The sequence below is a fragment of the Trachemys scripta genome, chromosome 6 (genome assembly GCF_013100865.1).
Source record: "Trachemys scripta elegans isolate TJP31775 chromosome 6, CAS_Tse_1.0, whole genome shotgun sequence".
NCBI classification, from domain to species: Eukaryota; Metazoa; Chordata; order Testudines; family Emydidae; genus Trachemys; species Trachemys scripta.
In genome coordinates, this window is record NC_048303.1 from 87,301,354 (window position 1) to 87,326,397 (window position 25,044).

The 25,044-nt window shown below is 40.3% G+C and overlaps 1 protein-coding gene across 2 annotated transcripts in view; it reads left to right on the plus strand.

Moving 5' to 3' along the window:
- FRMD3 (FERM domain containing 3) overlaps window positions 1-25,044 on the plus strand; it is a 216,525-nt gene that overhangs the window by 80,937 nt on the left and 110,544 nt on the right. Inside the window, exon 2 of one of the 2 annotated variants that reach the window (XM_034773457.1) lies at window positions 14,772-14,876. In XM_034773457.1, coding sequence (XP_034629348.1) covers window positions 14,772-14,876 — 105 coding nt within the window. The remainder of the gene's footprint in view (window positions 1-14,771; window positions 14,877-25,044) is intronic. The other variant, XM_034773458.1, reaches the window with a different exon arrangement.

Consider the following 25,044-nt stretch of genomic DNA (forward strand, 5'->3'; position numbering starts at 1 on the left):
GTGCAGTTCATTTGGCTGTTCTGTGTGTTGATGGGGGCTTTGAGAGCCTCAGTATGTAATATTTGTAATTTACTCCCAGGTCAGGCTAATTTACTGGCTGGATAGATGTCAGGTCAATAGCTGATCAATAGAAAGCAAATTATCTGGGGAAGTCTCTTTACCCACTATTAATAATCTACTCCTGCTATCCCTTTTTGTTGTACAATCAGCAATATATAACCCCCATTTTCCTGTATAATTATGGTTTGATGATGGTTTTGCAAAGATAGTGTGGGCTGACAACATGGCATATTGTTCAGTTTATTTTTATTGTATAATTGTATCCTTTAGTTTCTCTTCCATAATCTGTTATTTGACCAATATTGCCCTATAATTATTCTTAGTTACTAGAGGATGAAAATACCTTATTGAATTTGGTTATTTGGACAGTGTTATCAGCTGTTTGCAAACTCAGAATCTGAATGGAAAGAAAAATAGTTAACTCCAATTTACCATTCTCATGTAACATCTGAGGTAATAGATGGCACAGATGAATTTGAACTTTTTAAAAAGCTATCTATTTCTGAGCTCACTTCAGCATATGCTTTAACAGACTAAATTTTCAATGCACTGGGATTTAGGTATACAGTTCCATTTAACAGTGAGGGGACTTACACAGCTCAATGTACATACACAACCCTGAAATTTTACTCCCTTTAACATGCATGGAATTTTTAAAAAACAATTTCCTCTGGCCTCCCTTTTGTCTTTGGACTATGTCTCCTTTTTCTTAGGCTATGTCTATACTATGCACCTTTTAGCGACACAGCTGTGCCACTACAGCCATGCTGCTAAAAGGTGCGCAGTGTAGCTGTTCTTTGTCAATAGGAGAGACCTCGCCTGCCGACAAAAAAAAAATTCCAGCCCCAGTGAGAGGCGGTAGCTTTGTCAGCAGGAGAGCTCTCTCACCCACAAAGCGGTGTTCACACTGGTGCTTTTCATTGGTAAAAGTTTCATTATTTGGGGGGTGGAAGGGTGTTTTTTCACATGCCTGAACGACGAAAGTTTTACTGATGAAAATCCAGTGTAGACAAAGCTTTAGTCATTTGTTCCTGAATGGTCAAAGGGAAATAGAGGGAAAGGATTTTATTCCACTTCAGTAATTATTAATTAACACTTGGGGCTTGAGTAATAATTAAGGGCTCAGAAACCTGGCCCTGGAGATAGCAATGTCATTCTAAAAATGTTTTCGGATCCCATTTGCAAATCCATGAATCAGGTTTGCAAACAGCATTGTAGTACCCCGGCCCATGTGGGAGACATGTTGTTGTTCAATCCAGGCCCTTCTGCAGAAGTAAGTCCATCAGCTAATAAATCTTATGTAAGAAAACTACTCTGTGGTGTATCTTTATATCTTTCATACAGTTCTTGAATTTGTCTCCTGAGTTATGGCACATTGGAGATTGCAGTGTGTTTCTTCCTTTTAAGCTAATCCTTTCCATTGCCTGTGGGAGAAATAAGACTTGATCACATAATCCTGGGTAAGATGTAGGCATTGACAAAGGCAATTCAGATGCTTTTGCAGTTTGATATTATTGTTGTTGTTTTTTTGGTCAGGGAGAGGAAAATTATTAAATATGTTTGGAAATATATATTTTTTATGCAGACGCGAAATGAACAATCCATGGCTGCACAGTGCATGTACAGAAAGCATCGTTACCAGGTGGCATCAAGAGAGAACCGTGGGTTTTGAAGTCTGAGCCCTTGGCTTAAAAAACCCATAGGCTTACATATTCTATAAATAAAGATCAGCTCTGCATGCTCAAGATAGAAGATTCTTGTACAGTATAATTATAATACCTACAGTTCCGTATACTCTTGCCTTCTTAAGCCAGAGGTGCTTGTTTTATATAGTTCAAAGCTCACACTGGTACTAAATGTGGTGTATTTTTGCATGAAAAGGCACCACTAGAGACTGCCATACTCCTAATTAAACTGGCTCATGTCCTTGTAGCTCCACTGTGCTTTTGTTTTGTGTATCCCCACATTTCCTTTACCTTACTGTAAATAAGATATCTTCTATAAATTTTATTTTGTGTGTGTGTATTGTTCACAAGTAGCTATTTTTTCTAATAATTGATATTGTTTTGGATTAGATTATCACTTCCCGTCCTTTGACAGTAATTTTCTATATTCATCCAATTGCTTTGTTTGTTCCCCTCACTTCACTCAATCAGTGTGGCCTGTGAATCAAGACCAATCAGTTAGTTGACTTTCAGATTTTATATACTTTCACTTTCTGGTTTACAGGTATGTGGTGATGCTGTGTTTGTGTTTCCAACATTGCAGAGGAATGTTTTTAAAATAAAATAAATAAATAAAAAAAATCTTAAAAAATAGACGTGTTTATTAATTTGTTTGTTAGGTGTGCCTATATACAGTGATGGAATCGCTATGAAAGCACAGATGAATGGGGTTTGGAAAACACCTAGTTTCTACAAAATCTAAATTTAGAGCATTGCATAATGAGGGAGCTTTATTTGTTACAAAATGCATTACTAACCATGAGTTAAAAAAAAACCCTCCAACAACCTGCGTATTTTAATGTTGGACATGGTTATACAAAATGTACCTAGATGTTTGAATATACAGAGTAAAACACACCATGTGCAAGTCCTGATTCATGCAAAGGTAGTCTAGGGGAGAGGGCTTTTTGACTGACCAGCTGGTAAATGTGCTTGTTGCAGTATTTGCTTTTGAGCTAATCTAGAGGGGTTGGTAATAATGATGTTTCAGACTTGTGGACATTTACTGTGTGAACTTTTCCAGAGCAAAGACATTTTTTTTGGCATAATTGTTTTGTTCCTGGCATAAAATGTTCCAGTTCCAAGCTGGGCTTTACTCAGCTCCAACTCCTCCTTGACATTGTTTTTCATTTTGTTTGTTAAACGTGAAAATAACATTTGGATCTTCATGGTATTCCATAAATTTTGCAACTTAGAAGTGAATAATTACAACCTGTTACTCACAACATATTGGAGGGAGCTAGTTGTGAGAGGAAAAGGAGAATGTCATTGATAGGTCACAGTTTTTATACTGTGCTTGTATTTTCAAAGCACTGTTAATCTAAACATCTAATTTCACAAAACTCCTCTGATGTAGGGTGATTATTACTATCTCCGTTATACACAGTGGTGCAGCTAGGCATAAGCAGACTAAGAATTGCTTAGGGCCAGAAACAGCTCAAGGGGCTCCTGATTTAGTATTATTTCCAAAATACCATTCACCTTATTTAACATGGATTTTTTAACATATGTGTTAGTGTGTGTTGTATTCCTGCATAGGGCACCCAACAGGCTAGCACTGCCTCTTTTTTTACACATGGGAGAAATGGAGGCAGAGAGGTTGAGGGCCAGTTTATTCACATTGATGAGCAGTTACTTCCATGAGTAATCCCACTGAGCTCACCGAGTCATAAAACCCTTGCCCAGAGCCTCACAGTGAGTGGGTGGCAAGGATAGGGATTGGGATTCAGCTTCAACACATGAGCTCGGTTTGGTACCTCTCGCTGCCGGCAGTTATTGCCATCCTGTCACTGGCTGGATCTTGCTTGCTAGCGCAGGACTTGAACTTTCAGAATTCAGTTTTTAAAAATCTTTTCCGTATTGGAAAATGCAGGCTGGTGCGCGCTCTCTCTCCTCCCCAACTTCACCCCCCAAAAGCAGCAAAAGAAGCCTCTACAATGTTGTTTTAAAATCGGTCCAATTCTCACAGCACATGGCCCTATCTGGCAGTGCTACTCAGTGAGCTTTATTGCTACACCAGTGCAAATGAAAACAAACATAATGTTGACTGTTCCAAAACACAAATGAACAGAGGATTGTTCCCAGATGTCCTTTTAAAGCTACATTTCTGGGTAAAAGTGCAAGTCCTCTGTATTTGGCTGCAGAGTACCGTAAATATCAACAGCATGGACTTTGTGTTCCTGCTAGGATGAAAGCACAAGTTATTCATTATACAACAATGTAGAAAGAAAAGGCTCTTGCTGCTTGAAATGAATGACTGGACATAGTGATAGAAGAGCTGAGGAATGAAGGAGGTGATGGTCAGGGAGTATCCGCAGCAGAGTTGTGTAAATAATTGATTTTTCGGTTTTCTGGCTGAACCGAAAAGATTAATTTTTTTTGTTAGTTTGAACTAAATGCTTTGTTTGACCCAAAATGAAATATTTTATTTTCTAGTTTATTTAAAAAAAATTGAGGAAAAATATGAAATGTTTCATTTTTAAAAATGTAAAAATGAGATGTTTTGATTTTTTTAAACTATTTTGGATTTTTGAACAAAGTTTGGTAAATTTGACATGAATTCACAAAATGTTTTGATTGACCCAAATCTTCATTTAAAAAAAAAGTTTTGTCCGAAAAATGTGTCCTCCGGACAGTTTTGAATTGTTAACTCTCTCAGGCTGTTGATGGATCATTCTGCAAGTTACAGTCTCTTGCAAACACCTTTTGCATGCACAGTTACAGCTATTGAGGCTTCTCACATGTGTAAAAACGTTTGCAGGATCGGAGCAAGTGCATGTATTGTCTCTGTTTATGTTGATGCCTTATATCTGTGACAGCATTCAAATAAATAGGCTCAGATCACTTATTTGATTCTCACATTTCACATTCAAATAAATGCATGTCGACTAGCCACTTTATTTTAGTATAAAATTATGGACTCAAGTAAATGCACATAGTAGTCCTGATTCTCCTCTTACATAAATGTAAACTAGGTGCAACTCTGTCAGTGTAAATCTTCTCTACTTGGGAGGAGAATCAGACTCTCTCTCTCTGAATGTGGGAACAATTATAGTTTTCTCTCTCTCTTGTAAATAGAGAAACTAGGCAAACAAAATGCCAAGAAGAAAAAAGCTATACTGCTGCATTATTATGGTATGAGATTTTAAATGCACAACAGTCAGCATGATCTTTTTATTGACTAAGTGCCAGCCTTGAAGGATATGGCCTAATAAGTACAGCTATGTATCTGTAAATTTGCCATATTGCTAGGGTGACCAGATGTCCTGTTTTTATAGGAACAGCCCCGATTTTTTTTTTTTTCTTATATAGGCTTCTGTTACCCCCCACCCCTTGTCCTGATTTTTCACATTTGCTATCTGGTCACCCTACATGTTGCAGTTAAGTAAAACCGCACTATAATGACATTCAAAGCTTGTATGTACTAAGTGTCAGGGCCGGCGCTTCTACTAGGCGACCCTAGGCAGGATTTAGGGGGTGGCATTTTGCCGCCCTCGGCGGAAATTTGGTGGCGGGGGATCCTTCCGCTCCGGGTCTTCGGCAGAAATTCGGCGGCGGGTCTTTCACTCACTCTGGCACCTGCTGCCGAAGTGCTGCTGCCTAGGGCGCTGCTGCCTAGGGCGGCAAAAACCCTGGCGCCGCTCCTGCTAAGTGTCATATTTGTGTTGTGTTTATAGCCAAATCTGAAAACAACAACAACAACCAGGAAAAAAGGGCCCGATCCTGAGAGTTGCTGAGTGCCTTTTGTGAGGGGTTGGAGGACTTTACAAGATCAGGCCCTGGGCTTGGGAGTTGTCCGTTGTTTTTGCTTTTACATTTTTTTCTTTGTTACTCTTCTCATCTATTTGATGCATACTTGAAGCTTCAGCAGTGAATAGAAAACAAAACTCTGATCCTACAGTAAAGTGAATTTTAACAGATGTTTGCAACAAAAAGGTTGACCTTGTTTATGCTAGGAATCCTGTCATTTACAAGATTTAACATTTATCTTTTTTTTCCTTTCATGTTTTTTAGATCTGGAGTGCTATCAGGGCCAAATATTTAAACACAGCCTTTGAAACTATACATATCTATTGTGCATTAATTGATTTACACAGACAAGTCAGACAATGCTGCCTCTGACTATTCAACTTCTAAGTGCAAATACCTCTCTCTGTGCACAGATTGTGCTGTTTGGGGATTTGATTTAAGGCCATTATAAAAATGTGTTCCTCGGAATATGGATGACATTGCCCTTTAGATACTCCAAATCAGCTTTGATGGAGGTCACATGTTGGGTTTGGATTACTTGGTACTGCTTTTAAAAAAAAGTTTAAATGGTTTGTTAATTGTTTGGCATTCTTATTCAGTATTTCAAGGACACTTTGTTGATTTACATTCCAGAATATTTCAGCTCTTCCATTTTGTATGCTTTTGTGACTTCCACTCTGTTCCTCTCCAGCTGTCTTGTATCATCTGCTTGAGAAACATTTGATGGTCACCAGGCCTTAACAAAATTCTCTGAGATTTCTAGCTGGCAGGTTTTAGAAATCTGGCCTGAGTGTTGCCCTCATGCCCCTGCAGCTGTTTTAATTTCTGTATTGACCCAGTCTGGCTTTGACTGTGTGTGTGTGTGTGTGTGTGTGTGTGTGTGTGTGTGTGTTGAGTTTCAAGTAATGTACTTTAGTAAAGCCTTTTTGTCATCTGCTTACAAGAATGTTACACTCTAACATATACATTATTTTCATGCATTGACATTTTGGGGAAGGATTGCGTTTCATTTGAAACCCGGCTCTATTATGGGTGCTTTGTTGAGTTTCAGGATGAATTTGATATTTATTATTCTAAGATCCAAATCGATTCTCATGCTCTGTTGTGTGTGATTGGCAGTTTTTTACTGAAATTGTCCATATTCCTTTGCAAATAAGAATAGTTTTTGAACTGTATTTAACATATAAATTTTTTACCGTATGTGACAAGTGTACCAAAAATATAGTTAAGAAAAGACCAATATCAGTAAGTTGTCAAAGCTCAAGAGCGTTTTCAGCAACGTTACAATAATCATGAAAGCAGCTGTTTATGGTTTCTGCAGTGCATGGATTGACTAACCATTACACCGCTCTCTGTTTTGCTAAATCATTCATTATGATCTCAGACTTCAGTGGTATCATGTGCTGCTTCTGGTATTTCTTTCCATATATAAATCCTTTATGACATATAAATTCTTCAGACTGAAATATCGCTCTTTGTCTGAAAACCTGTTTCCTACTATAATTTCCTAGTTTCTACCATTGTTACAAGGAACACCTAGCATTGTTACAAGGAACATCTAGCATTAACTATAATTTAAAAAGATGAGAGGAAAAGGAAATTGCCTCTTTCCAGTTTATTTAGTTTATTTAGTTTGTGCATTTGAGATCACTTGCATATAATCAGTTCAGTCAGTTTCCCCTGCTGCTTTTTTGGGCCTTCTGCATATATCACAGGAGAGGGGAAAGCATTGCAAAACCACCACAATTGACAGGGGGGCTCAGAGAAGCAGGTGCTTCTATTTCAAACCCACTTTGTTAACTTTGGCTAGATTTCAAAGTAATGGTGTCCCATTAATATTATAAACTATCTCTGCTACAATATTATACGGAATAATATATTGTTTGTTTTCATTCAGATGGTATTTTCTGTACACAAGCAAATTCAACTAAAACCTGTTTTAAAATGGGACTGTGAAAGTATGCAGCTGTAAGGCCTAATCTCTCGAATATTTAAGCAATGCATGTAACTGTATATAAGTAGCCCAATAGAAATCAAAGGGACTATTCACACAGGTAAAACTACTCATTCTTAGGAGCTATCCATAAGTTACACAGCACATATTTTGATGATTTTTAAGACCCACCCACCACCTTGTAACACTGAAACAAATGGTCTATCATGAAAGATTTAGGACGCACTCATCCCCTAATGACTTATGTAATTTATGGCCCGCCCCATAGGTCTTTGCAGAATCAGACTAGAGGCTGCTTTTAAAATAGCAAACCAGATCTCAGCCTAAGTTCCTTCTCTAAATGGAATATGAAAACCTTCTGCAAGTATGTTAGGTTGTAAACAGAAATGTTTTAGGGTAATCTGCCTGAATATAACTCTGAATAATGAGATGAAATTTACAAAAGATGGGCCAGATGTCAGGAAACATTTCCCAATCAGGAGGCCTATGAGAGTGCAGAGTAGTGTCTGAAGAGAAGTGGTTGGAAGAAACAGCATCACATATTTCCTTTAAAACTACACTGGATAAAACATTTGAAAATATGAAGACATTTATTCATTTAGTTCATTGGTTCTCAAACTTATTTGGTCGCACCCCCGTCTTTGTGTCTGTGTAGTAGTTTACGCCCTCCCCTGCAACCCCCCCCCCCCCCCCCCGCCACACAGGTACATATAACGATTTAAAAAAATCATCATGCAACTCTCATTGAATATTAAAAACAGTAAGGCATTGATTCAAACAGAGCCAATGATCCATTGTAAAAAGAGCAAAAGCAAAACTGCGATTGTGGTTGATGTTAACAATTAAATGTGCACACCGTGTCGTAGCAAACGGGTTAACGTATAGATGGCAACGACTTTGCATAATGCTACGCAAGTTTAACAGAAATCTGTCAAAATGCACACCACCATCTAGAGTCACGTACACAGCACCCGTCTGAGGACCTGATATGTCTGGAGGAATCAGCTTTGCTAGTTGTTCATTGCTGTGGGTAAAATGGGTGCAGTAAGGTTTTTTCCCCCTAAAGCTTCTCAGCCCACCTCCCCCAGAATACATTCTGTATCCCCTCTCCACGGGGACCAACACCCAAATTTCAGAACACCTGATTTAGTTTTGGATTTTTTTCCTCATTAACTTATAACTGAGACTTTCCTAACTTTTTCTAGTTTAAAACATTTTAAACTAATATTTAAAACAGTGTTTCTGGGAAGGGGCAAAATTTTGCAACTCTGAGAAATGTAACTTTGTGGGTGTTTAATGTAGAATTTTTTCTTAAATCTGGTAAGAATCCAGGTGGAATTCAAAACCCATTAACTTTAGTAGGACTGCTCACTAGCTTAAATTTAACCATGTGTTAAATCTTTGCAGGATCAAGTCCTAAAGTTATATATGAGCTATTGTTGAATGTATAAGAAATGTATTTACCTACATGGTTATCTTTGCATTCTCCTTTGTAAAGAGTTTAAGGATACCTGGCGTATGAAAGTCATTATATAAAATAAAATTCCATTCTATTCAATTCAAGTTTTTGATCCACCAGTTTTCCATGCAATAGGGTTAGTGCAGCAGTTGATTTTAGAAAAAGAGCTTTGTTGTTTTGAAAAACACGATGATTGCTCGAGCCTTTGATCACACACTAATGAGCTCAAATACTGCGTGTGGTGATTTGGGTGATGCAAGAGACTCATTAAAATGAATGGTTTAGAAAGTAAGTCTATAAAAGTTAGTGTATTCACTGACTGTTCTTCCTGCCTCTGTATAACTTTGTCAGATGAAAATGTCATTTTAGGTCTGGTTTTTTTTTTTAACTCTTGGTTTAAAATGGAATTCCTTTATGTATTTTTGTTAGTAAAATCCACATCTTGTTGCTTCCTTTTGTGATTCACCAAAATGGCTTTATTCCTAAAATCTAGATAGTTTATTTGATTATTGCATGCTTATTTTATAACTAAATGCATCTTGGATTTCAACAATTTGTGTTTTAGATTTGTTGATTGCCTGTGTATTAAGGCATCACTGTTCTTGTTTTAATCTCTTTGCTTTTCTTTCTGTAGCATATTTACAAACACAAAATGCATATGTAGCAGTGACCTCTAAAATTTGCATCAGAGAGATGTTTCTTTTAGATTTTGCTGTCACAGATCTAGCTCTGATGAGTACACCTTCTCTCTTGGTCAATCAGAGAGGCATCCTATAGACATCTTCCCTTTTCACATTTTGTGTTTTTGGTACAGACCTCTTCCTTTTGAGCCAACAGTTCACTCTGCCTTCATTAGTGTGTCCATATAGAGTTTAACAAGCCACAGCACAAACCATTCCAGTAACAAGTAAGTCATTCTGTAAATGCCTTGAGGCTATACAGAGCCAATTGTAGAAGCAGACATTTTATAGCGCTCTTAGTGGGAGAGGGGTGGAGAGAGAGAGTGTCAGGGAGTGAGCATATACAAGGAGACAAAAGAGAAACTGGGTTAACATCATTTGGAAGTGTGGAAAGTTATTAATGACCGGGAAAACAAAGGGCAGATCAATGAAGGCAGTAATATCCCCTGGGCATGAAGAAGCAGGGTTTTGATTGGAAGAGTAGGGGAACATACAGTAAAGAGTAAATACATAGGAAATGGGAGGTAGAGAGGAATGAGAGGAAGGGAGAACACAACAGGAGATGCTTGTGTTGGGGGGAGGGCAGAAATGGCAGATGCTGCCACATACAGCAAAAAATAAATCTAGAGATGAATTAACAACACAGAGACAAAAGTCTGAATAACTAGAGTATGAGCTAGAGATGGGCTGAGAGGAAGAGAGAAAATTCAATATATCTTTGTAATGCAGAAGGGAGGGAGAGAGCAATCCCGGAAGGGGCTGAGTAGTCACAACTCCATGTAAAAGCTGTTCAGCACCACTCTGGATTGGGACCCTAGAGAGAATCTGGAAAGTTTTTAAACAATGAAGAGGATTCAGGGAAGAGCAACTGTATCCATACCAAAACGGTATGCACGTACCAAAACTTGCCTGTAAAATGGTAGTTCTACAAATAACGAAGCTCTGCAATAGTTATTGCTTACATAGTTATCTGTGTAACACTTTGCCTAATCGTGATATACAAAATTTTTACCTATGGAAAGCAGTCAGGTGCGCTGGACTATTGATGAGTAAGGAGACCAGGCCTCTGCAGTGACTTACAGTTAGGTTGACCATATGTCCCGTTTTTAAAGGAACAGCCCCGTTTTTTGGGACTTTTTCTTATATAGGCGCCTATTACCCCCCACCACCTGTCCTGTTTTTTCACACTTGCTATCTGGTCACCCTACTTACAGTGTATGACCTTGGGCAAGTCGCTTTATCTCTCTCTGTGCCTCAGCTACCTCTTGTGTAAAACGCTGATGATAATACTCACCCTGGTTTGTAAAGTGCTATGAGATCTATGTATAGCAAGCATGATGGGAGAGCTAATTATTAGTTTTTGCCTATCCGTACAGCTTGTAATTTAACCATCCATTTAAAAATTGAAATATAGGATGTTAGTCAGTTTTGAGGAATGACTAGGAGGAAAAATTGAGTGGTTTAAATACATGCATGGTGGAGAAACAGAAGATGCAAAGAGAATATGATAAACAAAAGGCAGATTCAAGTGAGGACTATCCGTGTGTAAGTGGTAGCTGGGTTTTGAAGGCAGAGACTGTGAGAAAGAGATGGTCAAAAGAGGGAAAATGGAAAAGGACAGAGGCTCAAGAAGTGTGATCCCTGTGGGTTCCACAGAAGAAGCGTCTTTATGCGGAGGGGAGAGTGGAGAGAGAGAAGCATGATAGTCCAGGAAGAGTGGGTGATGATACACAATATTGAAGGCTGCATTGAGGCTAAGGGCAGCAGGAAGAAGGAAGTTCATAGATTTGTAGGTTCCAAGGCCAGAGGGAACATTGTGATCATCTAATCCAGTGGTTCTCAAACTTTTTGTACTGGCGACTCTTTTCATACAGCAAGCCTCTGAGTGCGACCCCGCCCCATGAATTAAAAACGTGTGTGTGTGTGTGTGTGTGTTAATTTAATTTAACAGACGCTCGGGCTGTCAACCCTGCGCCTGGTGGGGATCGGCTGTCAGCTGGAGCTCCACACCAGGCCTGGGGCTGACAGCTCGCGATCCCCACGTAATCACCTCACGACCCCTGTGTCACAACCCTAAGATTGAGAACCTCTGTTCCAGTGGGTATATCACCCTCAGTGTTAAAAATGTACACCTTAATTCCAGTCTGAATTTGTCTAGCTTCAACTTCCAGACATTGGATCTTGTTGGTAACTACAGCATGTGTAGTGCAGTTTAATTAAAGTCTCTTAAGGACATTGTGTCTGAGGAGTGAAAGGGAGCTATTTTTAATTTACTTTAATGTCAATCTAATCCCAGTCTATTTTATTTATGTATTTATTTGTTTGTTTATAATGTGTGTTGCAATAGTGCCTAGGAGCACCAATCAAGAATCAAGGCCCTATTGTGGTGAGGACTGCACAGGCATACAGGAAAAAAGACAGTCCCTTCCCAAAGAGCTCACAGTCTAGGTACCGACAAGATGCAAGGGATCAGACAAACATAGTATTTCTGTGCATCCATAGTATCAGAGTGCATAGTACTGAGAATACAATACTTGGAATAAGTAATCTGAAATCTCAGTATTTGCAATACTAGTGAAATTTTCATATGTAACTATCATGAGAAACAGTGCAACAACAAGCAGATTGGAACTCCAGCTGTCATAGAAGGATTGTTATAGAAGTTCCGAAAGTAAACTTCTGTAGTTCAACATACCCTTTAGGGAAAAAAGCATGCTGTGCTTTCTTAATTTTGTAAACGCATTTGACCCTGTGCATTTTGGAGCTATGGTGATGAGAGAGTTTCACTTGGAAAGTATTGCTTGCTCTGAATCCCATGTCATTTTATAGCTTGATCGTCATTAGACTCATGCTGATAACAAGGAAACAAAGGAATAACTTATTCAGTGTGATGTGTTCTATACAAAAGGCCTCTTATGCCTGGCTGGATACCAGCATTGTTGTGCAAAATGTGGGTTTAATTTCAAACAATTGAATGTACCCCATGTGTGATGAAAGTTTTTCAGTGTGTTTAAATTTATTGTGACATTCTCAAAACCTGCTTAATTGTTGTGGTGTTTTTTTTTTAAACCTGCTGGAGTGAATCAGCGTTAAGGATTTTGTAAATGATCTTACTCCTTTCAGAATGAAAAATTAAAGGTTTCCTTAGGTAGTTTATATTCTGTTTTTTTTATACTACACCTAATTAACCAGTGGAACTTATTGCTAGAAAATACCATTGAAGCCAAAGCTTACAGGATTCAGGAAAGGATTAGTTTACACTGGCTAAATTAAAACAAAATGTATGTAGTTGGATGGGGTTAAATACCCTCATGCTTTAGAGTGTAAGTAATCTTTTAACCTCATGGGTAGTTTTTCCATATATTTCTAGATGGGGTTCCCCAGAATTTCCTCTAGAATTACTGGTATTGGCAAGTTTCAGAGTTAGTCTGTATCCGCAAAAAGAACAGGAGTACTTGTGGCACCTTAGAGACTAACAAATTTATTAGAGCATAAGCTTCCGTGGACTACAGTCCACTTCTTATGCATCCGAAGAAGTGGGCTGTAGTCCACGAAAGCTTATGTTCTAATACATTTGTTAGTCTCTAAGGTGCCACAAGTACTCCTGTTCTTTTTGTGGTATTGGCAATTATCAGAGGGGATACTGGATTAAATGATCTGTGCAGATGTGGCAGTTAAGTCCCCCCTACAACCTGTGCTGTGAGGGTAGAGGCACTAGGAATCCCCTAGCCCCAAAAAGGTCCAAAGAAAGACAAATGATACTTTGTGCTAGACATTTAGCATAGGCTTTTATCCCCTGGCTCTCTGACTTTCACTGTTTTTCTTAGTAGGTGGGGAGTTCTTTTCACTGAAGGTCATTGTGAGAAGCAATGAGAAATACAGAATATCTACCAATTATATTTATTTTTCAAGTAAATTATTTAACATTTCCTGCCGCCGTGTCACTTTAAAAAACCCACAAAACTATCCTAATCCTATGTATCTCAGTAGAGTTAAAAAGTATATTGATATCTTTATTCACAAATATCCCTTTGGTATTTGTAACTTTAAACTATTGGTAGGTATAGTATACAATAAATACTACTTCTGCCTTTAATATCAGGGATATTTCATACATCTGCATTTTTTGGAAGCCTTTCTTCCACAGTTGTCTGACTAGAGATGAAAATTCTCATGTGGTTTGTCTGTGGCTAGGTTTTATTTTTTTTTTTTAAATGAGAAATCTCTGATAATTTTTAATATATGGAGACATCCTAGCTCCTAGAACTGGAAGGGACCCTGAAAGGTCATCAAGTCTAGCCCCCTGCCTTCACTAGGAGGACCAAGTACTGATTTTGCCCTAGACCCCTAAGTAGTCCCCTCAAGGGCTGAGCTTACAACCCTAGGTTTAGGAGGCCAATGCTCAAACCACAGAGCTATCCCTCCCCCCTAAGTCTTTAGGGTATTGGTGTATAGTAAGGAATCTGATCTTCAGCCCCAAGGTACGTGGGCATCTCTACACCTGATTTATCCACATCTATGTGAGCACTCAAATCCATAAATTGCATGCACATATGAGTGGGTACAACAAATGAGAGCATCTGTAGTGATGCACTCAGAGTGGGTGTGCCTCTGCAAACAGATCTTAGCAGTGAAAAATCAGGTCCAACACATAAGTCTTATGAATGCAAAAAACACGTGAATGGTTTGAAATTCTGTGGCTAAATAAATGGCCATTATGCAAAATGCTTATGTCTGCAGAGAAGGATAGATAAGGTGTGGACATAAGGTTAAGTGGACAGACTAACATCCCACAGAAACATGGTTAACAGTGTATAGTGGATTTTCTAAATGTGCAATTTTAGAAGTAATCAGGAGCATACCTGAGGAAATGCCACCCTTTGTTCTGATGTAGCAATTTGTGAAGACACAGGGATGAATACAATAGCATTTTTAGAATACATTTTATTTTTTGTATCTCTTCAGGGGAAGTGGATATTCATTGTTTTTGTTCTCACTTGATTGCAATAAAAGCTCTTATTCCCACCTTCTTTAACTCTTTTTATTAGACTTCTAAGAGTTCACAAATAATGGGTTTGGAATGTGTGCTGAGTGTATTTAGAGTAATACAATATAAGGTTACTAATTTTTTTTTTCTTTTCCAGAAGGAGACCAAAGGTCAGTTTCTCATAGACCATATCTGCAACTATTACAGCTTACTGGAAAAAGACTATTTTGGCATTCGATATGTCGACCCTGAGAAACAGCGGGTATGTACAGGAACACTCACTAAATTTATTTCCAAGTAACCTTGTATTGATATGGGTAACAAGCAGGCAAGCTCTAAGTATTACTGTTGAAGTGCTCTCAGACCCTAATCCATAAATCATTCTAAATTCACTTATTAAATTCATTTCTCTCACTTCATATGAGTCAAATGAACCAATAAACCAAGGGTGGCCAACCTGAGCCTGAGAAGGAGCCAGAATTTACCAATGTACATTGCCAAAGAGCCACAGTAATATGTCAGGAGCCCCCCCCCCATCAGCTCCCTGCCCCGTTCCCAGTGCCTCCCGCCCACTGGCAGCCCCACCAATCAGCGCCTCCCCCTCCCTCCCCACACCTCCTGATCAGCTCTTTTGTGGTGTGCAGGAGGCTCTGGGGAGGAGTGGGGAAGGAGCGAGGGCAGGGCAGGCTCAGGGGAGGGGGCAGGAAGGGGTGGAGTGAGGGCAGGGCCTGTGGCAGAGCCAGGGTTGAGCAGTGAGCACTCCCCCTCCCCCCCGGCACATTGGAAAGTTGGCATCTGTAGCTCCAGCTCCGGAGTCAGTGCCTATACAAGGAGCCACATATTAACTTCTGAAGAGCCGTATGTGGTTCCGGAGCCACAGGTTGGCCACCCCTGCAATAAATGTAGATCTCTAGTCCTGAGGATAATTGGTGTATTTTAAATTGCGCACTGCTCCTTGTCATTGTCCTAGTGAAGAGGGAAAGATTGAGTCATGACTCGAGAGGAGCAGTGGTTATGCTAAAGGGTTCTAGCTCCAGGCTCTGACAGTGCAGTGGATTCTATAGTAGTACATTTTATGCAGGGACTGCTCCTCTGAAGTTGCTAGCAGAAAGCACATTGAGTTTAACAGCAAAAGACAGTCAGCTATCCCAATTCACTTTTTACAGGGTGCATGAGCTTGGAGAGCTGTAATATAGAAAACAGCTTGTCAGATGAAATTTTCCAATTAGCATTCACCATTAGCATCTTTGCATTATTTCCAGATATTATACTGTGCAAAGTGAATTACTGCCAATTTTGTGTGCAGCCATTTGCACAGCGATGAGCACATTCTCCTCTGGGGGAAGGTGGCCTTGCACTTTGTCCTCTATCGGAGTTTTCTTGTATGCCTGTGCAGCCTTATTTTCTGTTTTTGTGTTTTTGAATTAATATTGTTGGTTGCGAATGGTCAGGGATAATCAGCGTTAGAAACTGAAGCCTTTGGACAGTGAATTGAGAACAGCTTTGGCACCATATGGTTCTGTGGCAGAGTTAAGGTTTAGCTAGGGAATTCAATGGCACAGTGGCATAGCAAACCAGCCTTTTCTCTCCGGAGACCAACAATAGGCTGAAATTGGGTATGGGTCAAAAGTGAAAATGAGTTTGATAATCTCAGTGTCGCTCCCACTGGATACTTGTCAGCACCATAAATCAAATAAGTTTGGCAAAAATCAGCATGATTAGCACCCTCTGGTCAGACCTATAGAATTGGAATACTGTAGAAGTTGCATTGCTAAGCTACGTTTGGGTCACTTGCACAGCACCTGCCTTATTAGAACAGTCTCAATTAGCAATAGCTCAGATAAATGTAGTTAATCCTTCATAAGCAGCAAAACTGAAGATATTTACCCCAAATTAGAATGAGCAGAAACAATAATATATTTTAATTTTTAAACACCAGCATAAACAGAGGGATATCTGTTTCTAATTAGACAACAGTTCTGGCTTTTTTGTGTGATCCTAAACCGCTCATGGGTAAATATGTTAATGCTGTGGAATCAGGGCCAGCTCCAGGTTTTTTGCCGCCCCAAGCGAAAAAACAACAACAAAAAACGGAGTGCTGGCACCGAAGCAAAACCACAACAACAACAACAACCAAATGGAGTGCCGTCCCCAAAGGGCCAGAATGCCACCCCTTGAGAAGTGCCGCCCCAAGCACATGCTTGGAACGCTGGTGCCTAGAGCCGGCCCTGCGTGGAATTATATGGGACACTCTTGTGAGCTATACTTAAGTGCCATGGATGATACACTGAGAGCAACACTCCACCATGTGTCAGTTGTCCCTTCCCCCTTCAATGCTGTGTTTTATTGTATTCTTTCAGCTTTAGTTATTCAAGCATTTTACACATTCCCTCAAAAGAGATTTCCTGCACAGTGAATCCTGCATTAAGGGCCATCCTCCATAAACCGTTCCTAGTCTTAAGCAAGCACATGAAATTATCCCCCAGAGATATCCAGTACAAATTTGTTCAAGACGTGAGAAGTGAAAAGGAGCAATCAGTACACCAATGGAGTCACTGGCTACTCGCTGTCAGGAATATGTATTTTTATGCTAGTTGTAGGTTCTGTTTTGGCCTTTCTTGGGAGCTGCAGGATTGCTGCCTGGATGCTGAATTCATGGAAGCCAGTGGTACATACCTTGATCGTGTTCTTTGAGGGACTACACTATATGCCCTTCAAGGCAGGGATGCTCTCTCGTCTGTACTGCACACAGCTCTGCTGAGCCCTAGTCCAGATTAGGGCCTTTGGACATTACCATAATATAAACATTGGGTACTACTACTCCTACCACTGCTGCTTGTGGTTTTAAACAAATATTTGAGTCCCTTATTGTCTTGACCTCAGACAATGCATATCGGGTGATGAATATGGATTAAAAATATAATGAAATATCTTTTGTTCCAAGGAAGCAGTGTTGTTTGTTCTGTATTTGTCTTCCCCTTACTCATGATCTTGATTGAGTTCACTTATCTGAGTTTTGCCTGTGTCTGAGGTACAGGTAAAACTAAGTGCCCCATGTCGCTGGAGCTTGTGATAAAAGCTGTGCAATTTCACTGGCCTTTGTAAATGAATGAATAGGAGACTCTCCAGATCTTGGACGCACATTCTTCCCTCTGGGTTCCTACTACTGTGAAATGGTCAGCCCTGTATCACATAACCTGCTGGGGCCCAAAGATTGTAAACTGGTCTTGAAAATACTGGATGAAGTTCAGAAATATGCAGCTCAACAAAAAATAGCTGGAACAGTACATTTGAAGTGATGATGTCGGAGTCATAGCTTTACACATACAGTTTTCCATACTTTCATTTGTATATTTCAGCTTCCTGAGATTAGTCACTTGTGCTAATAAAAGGTGAGGTCCCAGAAGATGAGTTGTATTGTGAGATATGAAGCTGTAGAGATACAGAAAGGTTGTGGAAAACATGAAATCACAGTTGGCCCTCAGAACAGAGGGTAGCGCCAATGGCAGTAGCACAAGTACTGCTCAGAGACTGCCACCTGCAAGCAATTGTAATCTTTAGAAGAGGCTTCCCAATTGTCTCACTATTCTCCCAGCCTCTGCAAGGAAGAAGAAAGCCCCTATTTTTCATAATATCTGCTGACTGATTAATTTGTTATTTCTTATAATAAAACAGGAATAAATGAATTCAAACAAAGTCTATAAACAGAGTGCATCGGGTCCATTATGTGAAATCAAGATTGTGTTCTTGCATTATTAAAATAAGATTTTCTTCTTTTTAAAGCTGTGGAGTCTGGTGGTTTGACTAAGAGCTCTTCAGAACTTGATTTATGATAAACCATTGCAGTGTATAAATTATTTAGCATCATATGTTTGACAAGATGCTTCAGTGTCCCATATGCCAACAAGGTGGTGAAATTTTAGACAATAAATGATGTCTAACTTGCACAATTGCAGTAGCAAAGCCTTGCCATTTGCATTTGTGCAACCTTAACATTGCATTTTATTCTAGTAGCAAAGCCGAAACAAGCACAGATCCCATATGAAAATAGTGTTGTTGAGGTGGATAGCAAATAATGCACAGAACATTTTTGAACATTTAATAGAAAAATCTGATAACTAAAAAGTAAAGTTCTTGCTACTGCAGAATTGTTTCTCCGGAGTTGTGAATTCTGCTGCTAGAGTTTCACATATGCCCAACTGCAGTTACTTTCTCTGTAAATGTGACAATTGCTTCAATCTGGATATGATTCAGCGTGCCTAAGAATAAACTGACTAATATCTGTCATGTGTTTGTTCTCTCATGCTTTCCATAGGGGGAGAAGTATGTGTGGAGGAGTATCTTGTTATGGTAGTTCTTTGTTGTTTATTTAAATATACCTATTGCTATGTATATATATTAGAGAAGGCATGGTCAAAGACATATGCCTTGCTTTTAGAGGGAATGTGATGAGGTTTGTGATGGTCCTTGATTCCTGGGGGTGTTCATTGCACAAACACAGACTGGCCCTTCAGAAAATTTAGAAGGCAGAGGACTAATGTGCTCTTATGGTAGTTTTGTATTGCTGAAGAGATGTGCTGCAGTATTCTGTAGCATTGGAGTTTCCTAAGAGCTGAAGGCTTCATGCCCAGGTATATTGCATTGATGTAAAATTACAAAGGCATGAATAACTGAGGCCAGATCATTGTCCTCCAAGATGGGTGGAGTCTCCTGGGCAGCTGGATATGATGGAAGGCATTGCTTGTGGATGTTGCTATTCGAGAGCTTAGCACAAGCTAGGAATCAAAGAATGCTCCTGAACTACTGTCTGAATTGACAGTTGTGAGTATGTACTTTCAACCAAAGAAAGCTGCACTGTGGCTGCAAACTCTTGAAAATGCTTTTCTCTGCTCACCAGCTTTTATCTTGCTGGGGTTCAGCTTCAGCTAGCTCAGTGGTTCTCAAAGTTTTGTACTGGTGACCCCTTTCACACAGCAAGCCCCTCTCCTTATCAATTAAAAACACCTTTTTATATATTTAAAACCATTATAAATGCAGGAGGCAAAGCAAGGTTTGGGGTGGAGGCTGACAGCTCGCGACCCCCCATGTAACAACTTTGTGACCCCCTGATGGGTCCCGACCCCCAGTTTGAGAACCCCTGAGCTAGCTGGTTTTCATCCATCATCTGATCTTATTCAAATACTGCGCTGAGTCTGAGCTTTTTCTGAGCTAAGAATAATAGAGATTCATTCTGTCAGTTGATACAGCTTGAGTTAAGAGTCTTTAAGAAGTGCTCAGAATTATTTGTATTACTGACAGGTATGTTCATTTCAGGAGGAAACCCGCCAGGTAGTTTCGCGAAGCCGCACAATGTTTAACACAGAGTATCCAAAACGTCATCTTGCATCATTAAGACCTTTTGGCAGCTTCACTAAGTACAGGGTGCAGCTCTTGTCTTACAGAGCCATGCTGGCCAAGGAGAACATACTACACTTGCTCTCTAGAATTTGCACTAGGTCCCAAGTGGGGTTATAGTTTAAATAGAAGGAAGGGAGAGAAATTAGATAATTGCCAACCTTTGTGGACTGTGGTAGAAGAGTTGTTTACTACACCTACATGTAGCATGTTATAAAGCTATATATGAGGACTAGATTGTGGTTTTCATGCCACAGCCTCAGAGAAGGGCTTGATGTATAGCGCAAAGAGGAGCACTGGAGAGATTGTGTCTTAGACCTATGGATTAGGGTTAGATGATAGTTTGTGTGTATATGTAGTGGGAATCTCTCCAGTACTCCTCTAAGTAAAATTTTGTAATAAATAGTCAAAATCAATAGTGTAACTGTAAACACAATATTTAATTCTGCAATAGTATCACCAATTGAAATAATTTGTGAAGATTAATGTCTTTGAAATGATGATTTTACAAACCAAACAGATGCCTAAGCAATTTAATATGCATGCAAACAAAACTGAAACAAATCAGCCACTTTCCATCAATAGCACACGTACATCACTGTCTGCTGTATGCTGATGAATGCAGATTAGGGGCTTAACTGGTATAAATCACTGTAGCTCTATTGCCTTCAGTAGAATTGTGCTGATTTACTTCAGTAGAGGGTCTGGTTCTCTGAACGTTACTTTAATATTGAAATCAGATTTTGGAAAGGAACTGATATTTGGATTCAAAAGTCCTGTTTAGACATTATTTTGGAATATCTGGGTTTCCAACTAAGAGGGATAAAGTATAAAGTATGATGAGCAGCAGAGTGAGGGCTATGACAGTATCAAAATAACCTGGAGAGAAGCATTCTGGGTATTTTACTGTCCTTATGCAATAGTCATGGCAGCGGCTAAATTCGACCTAACCTCGTAGTGTAGACCAGGGCTCAGGCTCATGCTTCAGGGTTCCAGCTGGTCACCTGCAGGGATCAGGAAGGCATTGTTTTCCTGCCCCAATATATTCTGGGAGTTTTTTAAATCTCCTTCCTCTGAAGTATCAGGGATGGCCAGGGCTGGAGATGGGTCACTGGATGGGGAGGGCCAGTGGTCTGAGGGGGCACCGAACATTCTCAGACGCTTAATGCTCACCTGCACAGATCTAACTGATCGCCATGTGTAGGATTGAGAAGGAATTTTCTCCCAAGTCAGTTTGGCAGTGACCTTGGGGTTTTTGTTGCCTTCCTCTGCAGCATGTAGGTGAGGGTCACAAGTCAGGATTATGTGGGTATATCACATTCAATCATTTCCCTGCCATTGCAAGGGCCTCAAGCACTAGTGTACCTCACTCCCTCCTATTCTCTGCCTGTGGTACATAATAGTCTAGTCTTCTGTGGGACTCATTTATTTTGGTCTCATTTCCATTGTTGGGCTTAGTGTGCAGGTGTTGGGTCATGTCTGTGGTCTGTGATACACAGGAGATCAGACTAGATGATCTAGTGGTCTATTCTGGCCTTAAACTCTGTGACTCTGAGTGTTGCCTTTGAGCTCATTGGCCCAGAGAGTTGGCTGGATGAGGCTGGATGGGTTCATCAGTGTAAATCTGAATTAAATGCTCAGCAGAAAGTGCATCTCAGTTCTTGCCCATTGTGGATCAATCAGTGAAATGCTGAACCTCTGTCCATTCATGGAAGGTGCTGCTACTCGCACTGCCAGACTGTCATTTCTACTGAGGGGCACTAATATAGCCAAGGTCACAGCTGCTCCTCTCCTGCTGTGATCTTATGTATGGTAATGCGAACAGCACCTCTATAATTATAGTAGCACCCAGGGGTGAAGTCAGGACTCATTATTCTAGATGCTGATCATACTCATTGGAAGAGACAGTCCCTTGCCCAAAGAACTTAGTCTAATTTAAGACAAGGCAGCCACAAGTGGGTTTGTCAAGTCATAGGAGGGCCTGGGGGAGGAAGGATGAAGGAAGTAGGAATAAGAACACATGATTCCATGGGTTAACTATGTGCTCTGCTTGATGGCTATGGATCATTGAACGTTTTTCCTCCTGAAGAAAAATACCAGCAGTCGCCGATCCTAGGGGTAGGAGTGCCAGCAGTATGCAAACTGGATGACATGGAGGAGTGGGAGAGGGGAAGAGAGATTGTGTCACAATGTTGCTTTCCTCGGGAAGTGATTCAGAATATGTGCTGGCATAGGGAAATAGGCAGCAGGGGACTAGGCTTGGGCCACACAAGCAGCTTCTTTTGCTGCACCAAGTGGTGCTCATCATGAATTAAATAGGAGTATGTGGTTTTGGAGAGGATTCAACTACAGTGTCTGTGGGTTTCTCCCATGTCACATTACCGTATGTACATGCAGCTTGTGTGATATTCGTTGTACAAAGCTGAAATATCTGCCAGGTCACAGTACTGGTTTTCAGCCCGTAACAATACAGCTGAAGGCCACCAGCACTGGTGGTCTTGTTCTTGTAGCTGCTTCTGGAACAGATTCATCCCTGGTCTGGTGAAGAACCCAATGCAGGGACTGAGAGGGGTTGGCTTATGCCACCGCTATTCTGGGGCTGCTGGGTGCTGCCCTAATGAGTGTCCCTGTAGAATGTCCCTATGGGCTGTTGTTATATCAATGCAGAATAGCCAGGTGGTAACAGCATACTCCTCTCTGCCTACAGCTCGTTCCTGGCCTGCTGTGGAAAGCCCCTGACATGCTTCCTATATTAGGAGCTCCTGCTGGGGATGCAGAGCTAGTAGCAAGGCTCCAGACCTGGTGGGCAGCCCCCTTACACTGGATATTGCCTGTGGGACACTTGGAGCTGGTGTTGATGATTTTGCATCAGTTCTGCCAGCATAAAGTGGGCACCCATGAATTCCCCCCTTCTGTGCCTGGGGGCCCTGTACTAGCTATAGCTGCTGTTACTGTTGTTTGGCCTTCTCTGTGTCTGTTCTTGACAATGATCTGAAGAAAGGAACTGCATTATGGCTAAAAGGGGGTTGTTGATTTGTTTTTTTCAAAGAACGGGTGCAGGATGGTATTTATCTTAAAGTTTAGCTTTGGATTGAAGTTTGGATAAAAGACTCTAATTTTGTTTCATCTCCAGTAGTTTTTCAGTAATATTGCAATATATCTTCTATGTGTCCTTGTGCTCTTTGCATCTGGTTGTCCTGTTTAAAATGGACAAACTTGGTTTCTTAGGCACAAAACAAGATGATACAACTGTACAGTGAATACTGACCTCTATTATGTGACAAACCCAAACTTTTGCAGTCCTGACTCAAGTCATATGACTGGGATCAGGAAATATAACTCAGGGTCTTACTGTACTTTGTCACATCTTGATAACAATCTCTCAGTCTCTGCTTCTATCCCAAAACTCAATGAAGCTATAATTTATAACAGAGACTTTTGGGGTTTTTTTTGTTTTGTTTCACTGTTCCTGCTTCAGATAATTCTTGTTACCTCTTCTATGAACAGAAGCAAACTGTTTCCACTTTGAAAAGTCCAGGAAACTGCTTCCCTATAGCATACAAAATTATAGTAAAATGACTGTTGCATGAATGGGTGTCTTTAGCGCTAAATACAGATTGACTGGAATGTAGTTAAGAAATCTGGCGTTCTTGTAATCCCATTCAGCCACATGCACTCCTCAGTATGTGATTGAACATTGTCTTCTGAATATGACCAATATTCATTCTATTTGTCAAATTTCCCCCTTCCCGCATCTTTGCAAAACAGAGGCCTGATCCAAAGTGCCCTGCCCAAAGCCTCCCATTGACTTCACTGGGTTTTGGGTCAGGCCCCAGGTTCCCATTGTTGGTCCATGATTTGTTCACCAATAACTCTTTATGGGCTTAATTTAGCTTTTTTAAGATCCCTGTTTTGGGGACAGTATGGTGTCTCCAAGGAGAGTAGCAGGGGATTGCAGCATTGGACTCTATGCTGTTTTCCTGCTCTGTGGGCTGCTGTAGAGTGTTGCTGGGCCATGGTCTTGGAGCAGTGTGAGGTGGTGGTGGGAGGTACGGGGACTGCAAGTATACTTGACCCTTACAACGTCCCTGAGAGGAGGGTTGGGAGGCTCCTTGCATTCTCCATACCCCACTGTCCTACCTCCTCAATCTCTCAGATGTATAAATAAGTGCTACGCATAATCTGTCCCCATATGTCAGTTAATTCTTTAAACGAAATAATCAGTTTGTTAAATATACGTATGTGGAAAAGTTCCGGTGCTTTCTGGGTTAAATAATATGTATTTTAAAATTGTTCTTTTAGCCCTGTGGTATCTTTTCTAACCGTGAATTTTTTGCTGTGGAAGCATGCATAACACATCAGCATTGTGGATCAATAAGAGGACACCTGGCGTCATAAATAGCTACTCAGTGCCACTTATCTGCTGATCAGAGGTGAATACTTTTAGGCTTAGTCTACACTAGCAATTTATGTTGGTATAACTGCATTGCTCAGGACTGTGGAAAATCCACACCCCTGAGCGACGCACTTGAACTGACCTAACTCGCGGTGTAGACAGCAACAGCGTTATGTCGACGGGAGGGCTTTTCCTGTCAACCTAGCTACTGTCTCTCAGGAAGGTGGATTACCTACGCATTGATGCAGCTGCACTTTTGCAGCCTTTTAAGTGTCGACGTGCCATTAAAAAGTAAAGACCGTTTTAGTTAAAAATGCAGCACATAATGAGAAGCACTGCAGTTACGGGTGCATCCTAGGGGAGGGAAATAGGGGTCAAATTGCTTTAATGTTCAGAGATCCTATAGTTACTAAATTTTCAGTTATTATACTTGCCTGACAACTAGAATGAATGAAAGGAGTTGGTCTGAATAAGATTAGATATTCACATTGTTCTGTAAATGTCACAAGGACCATCAGTGGCCTCTGAATGTCTCCAGTAATGCTGGTTAAAAATTGTAATTTCTATTCTGCATGAAATTCTGATATTTTGACATTTTGTTTTTGCCCCAAATTGGGACAAAAGGTCAAAATATTGCATT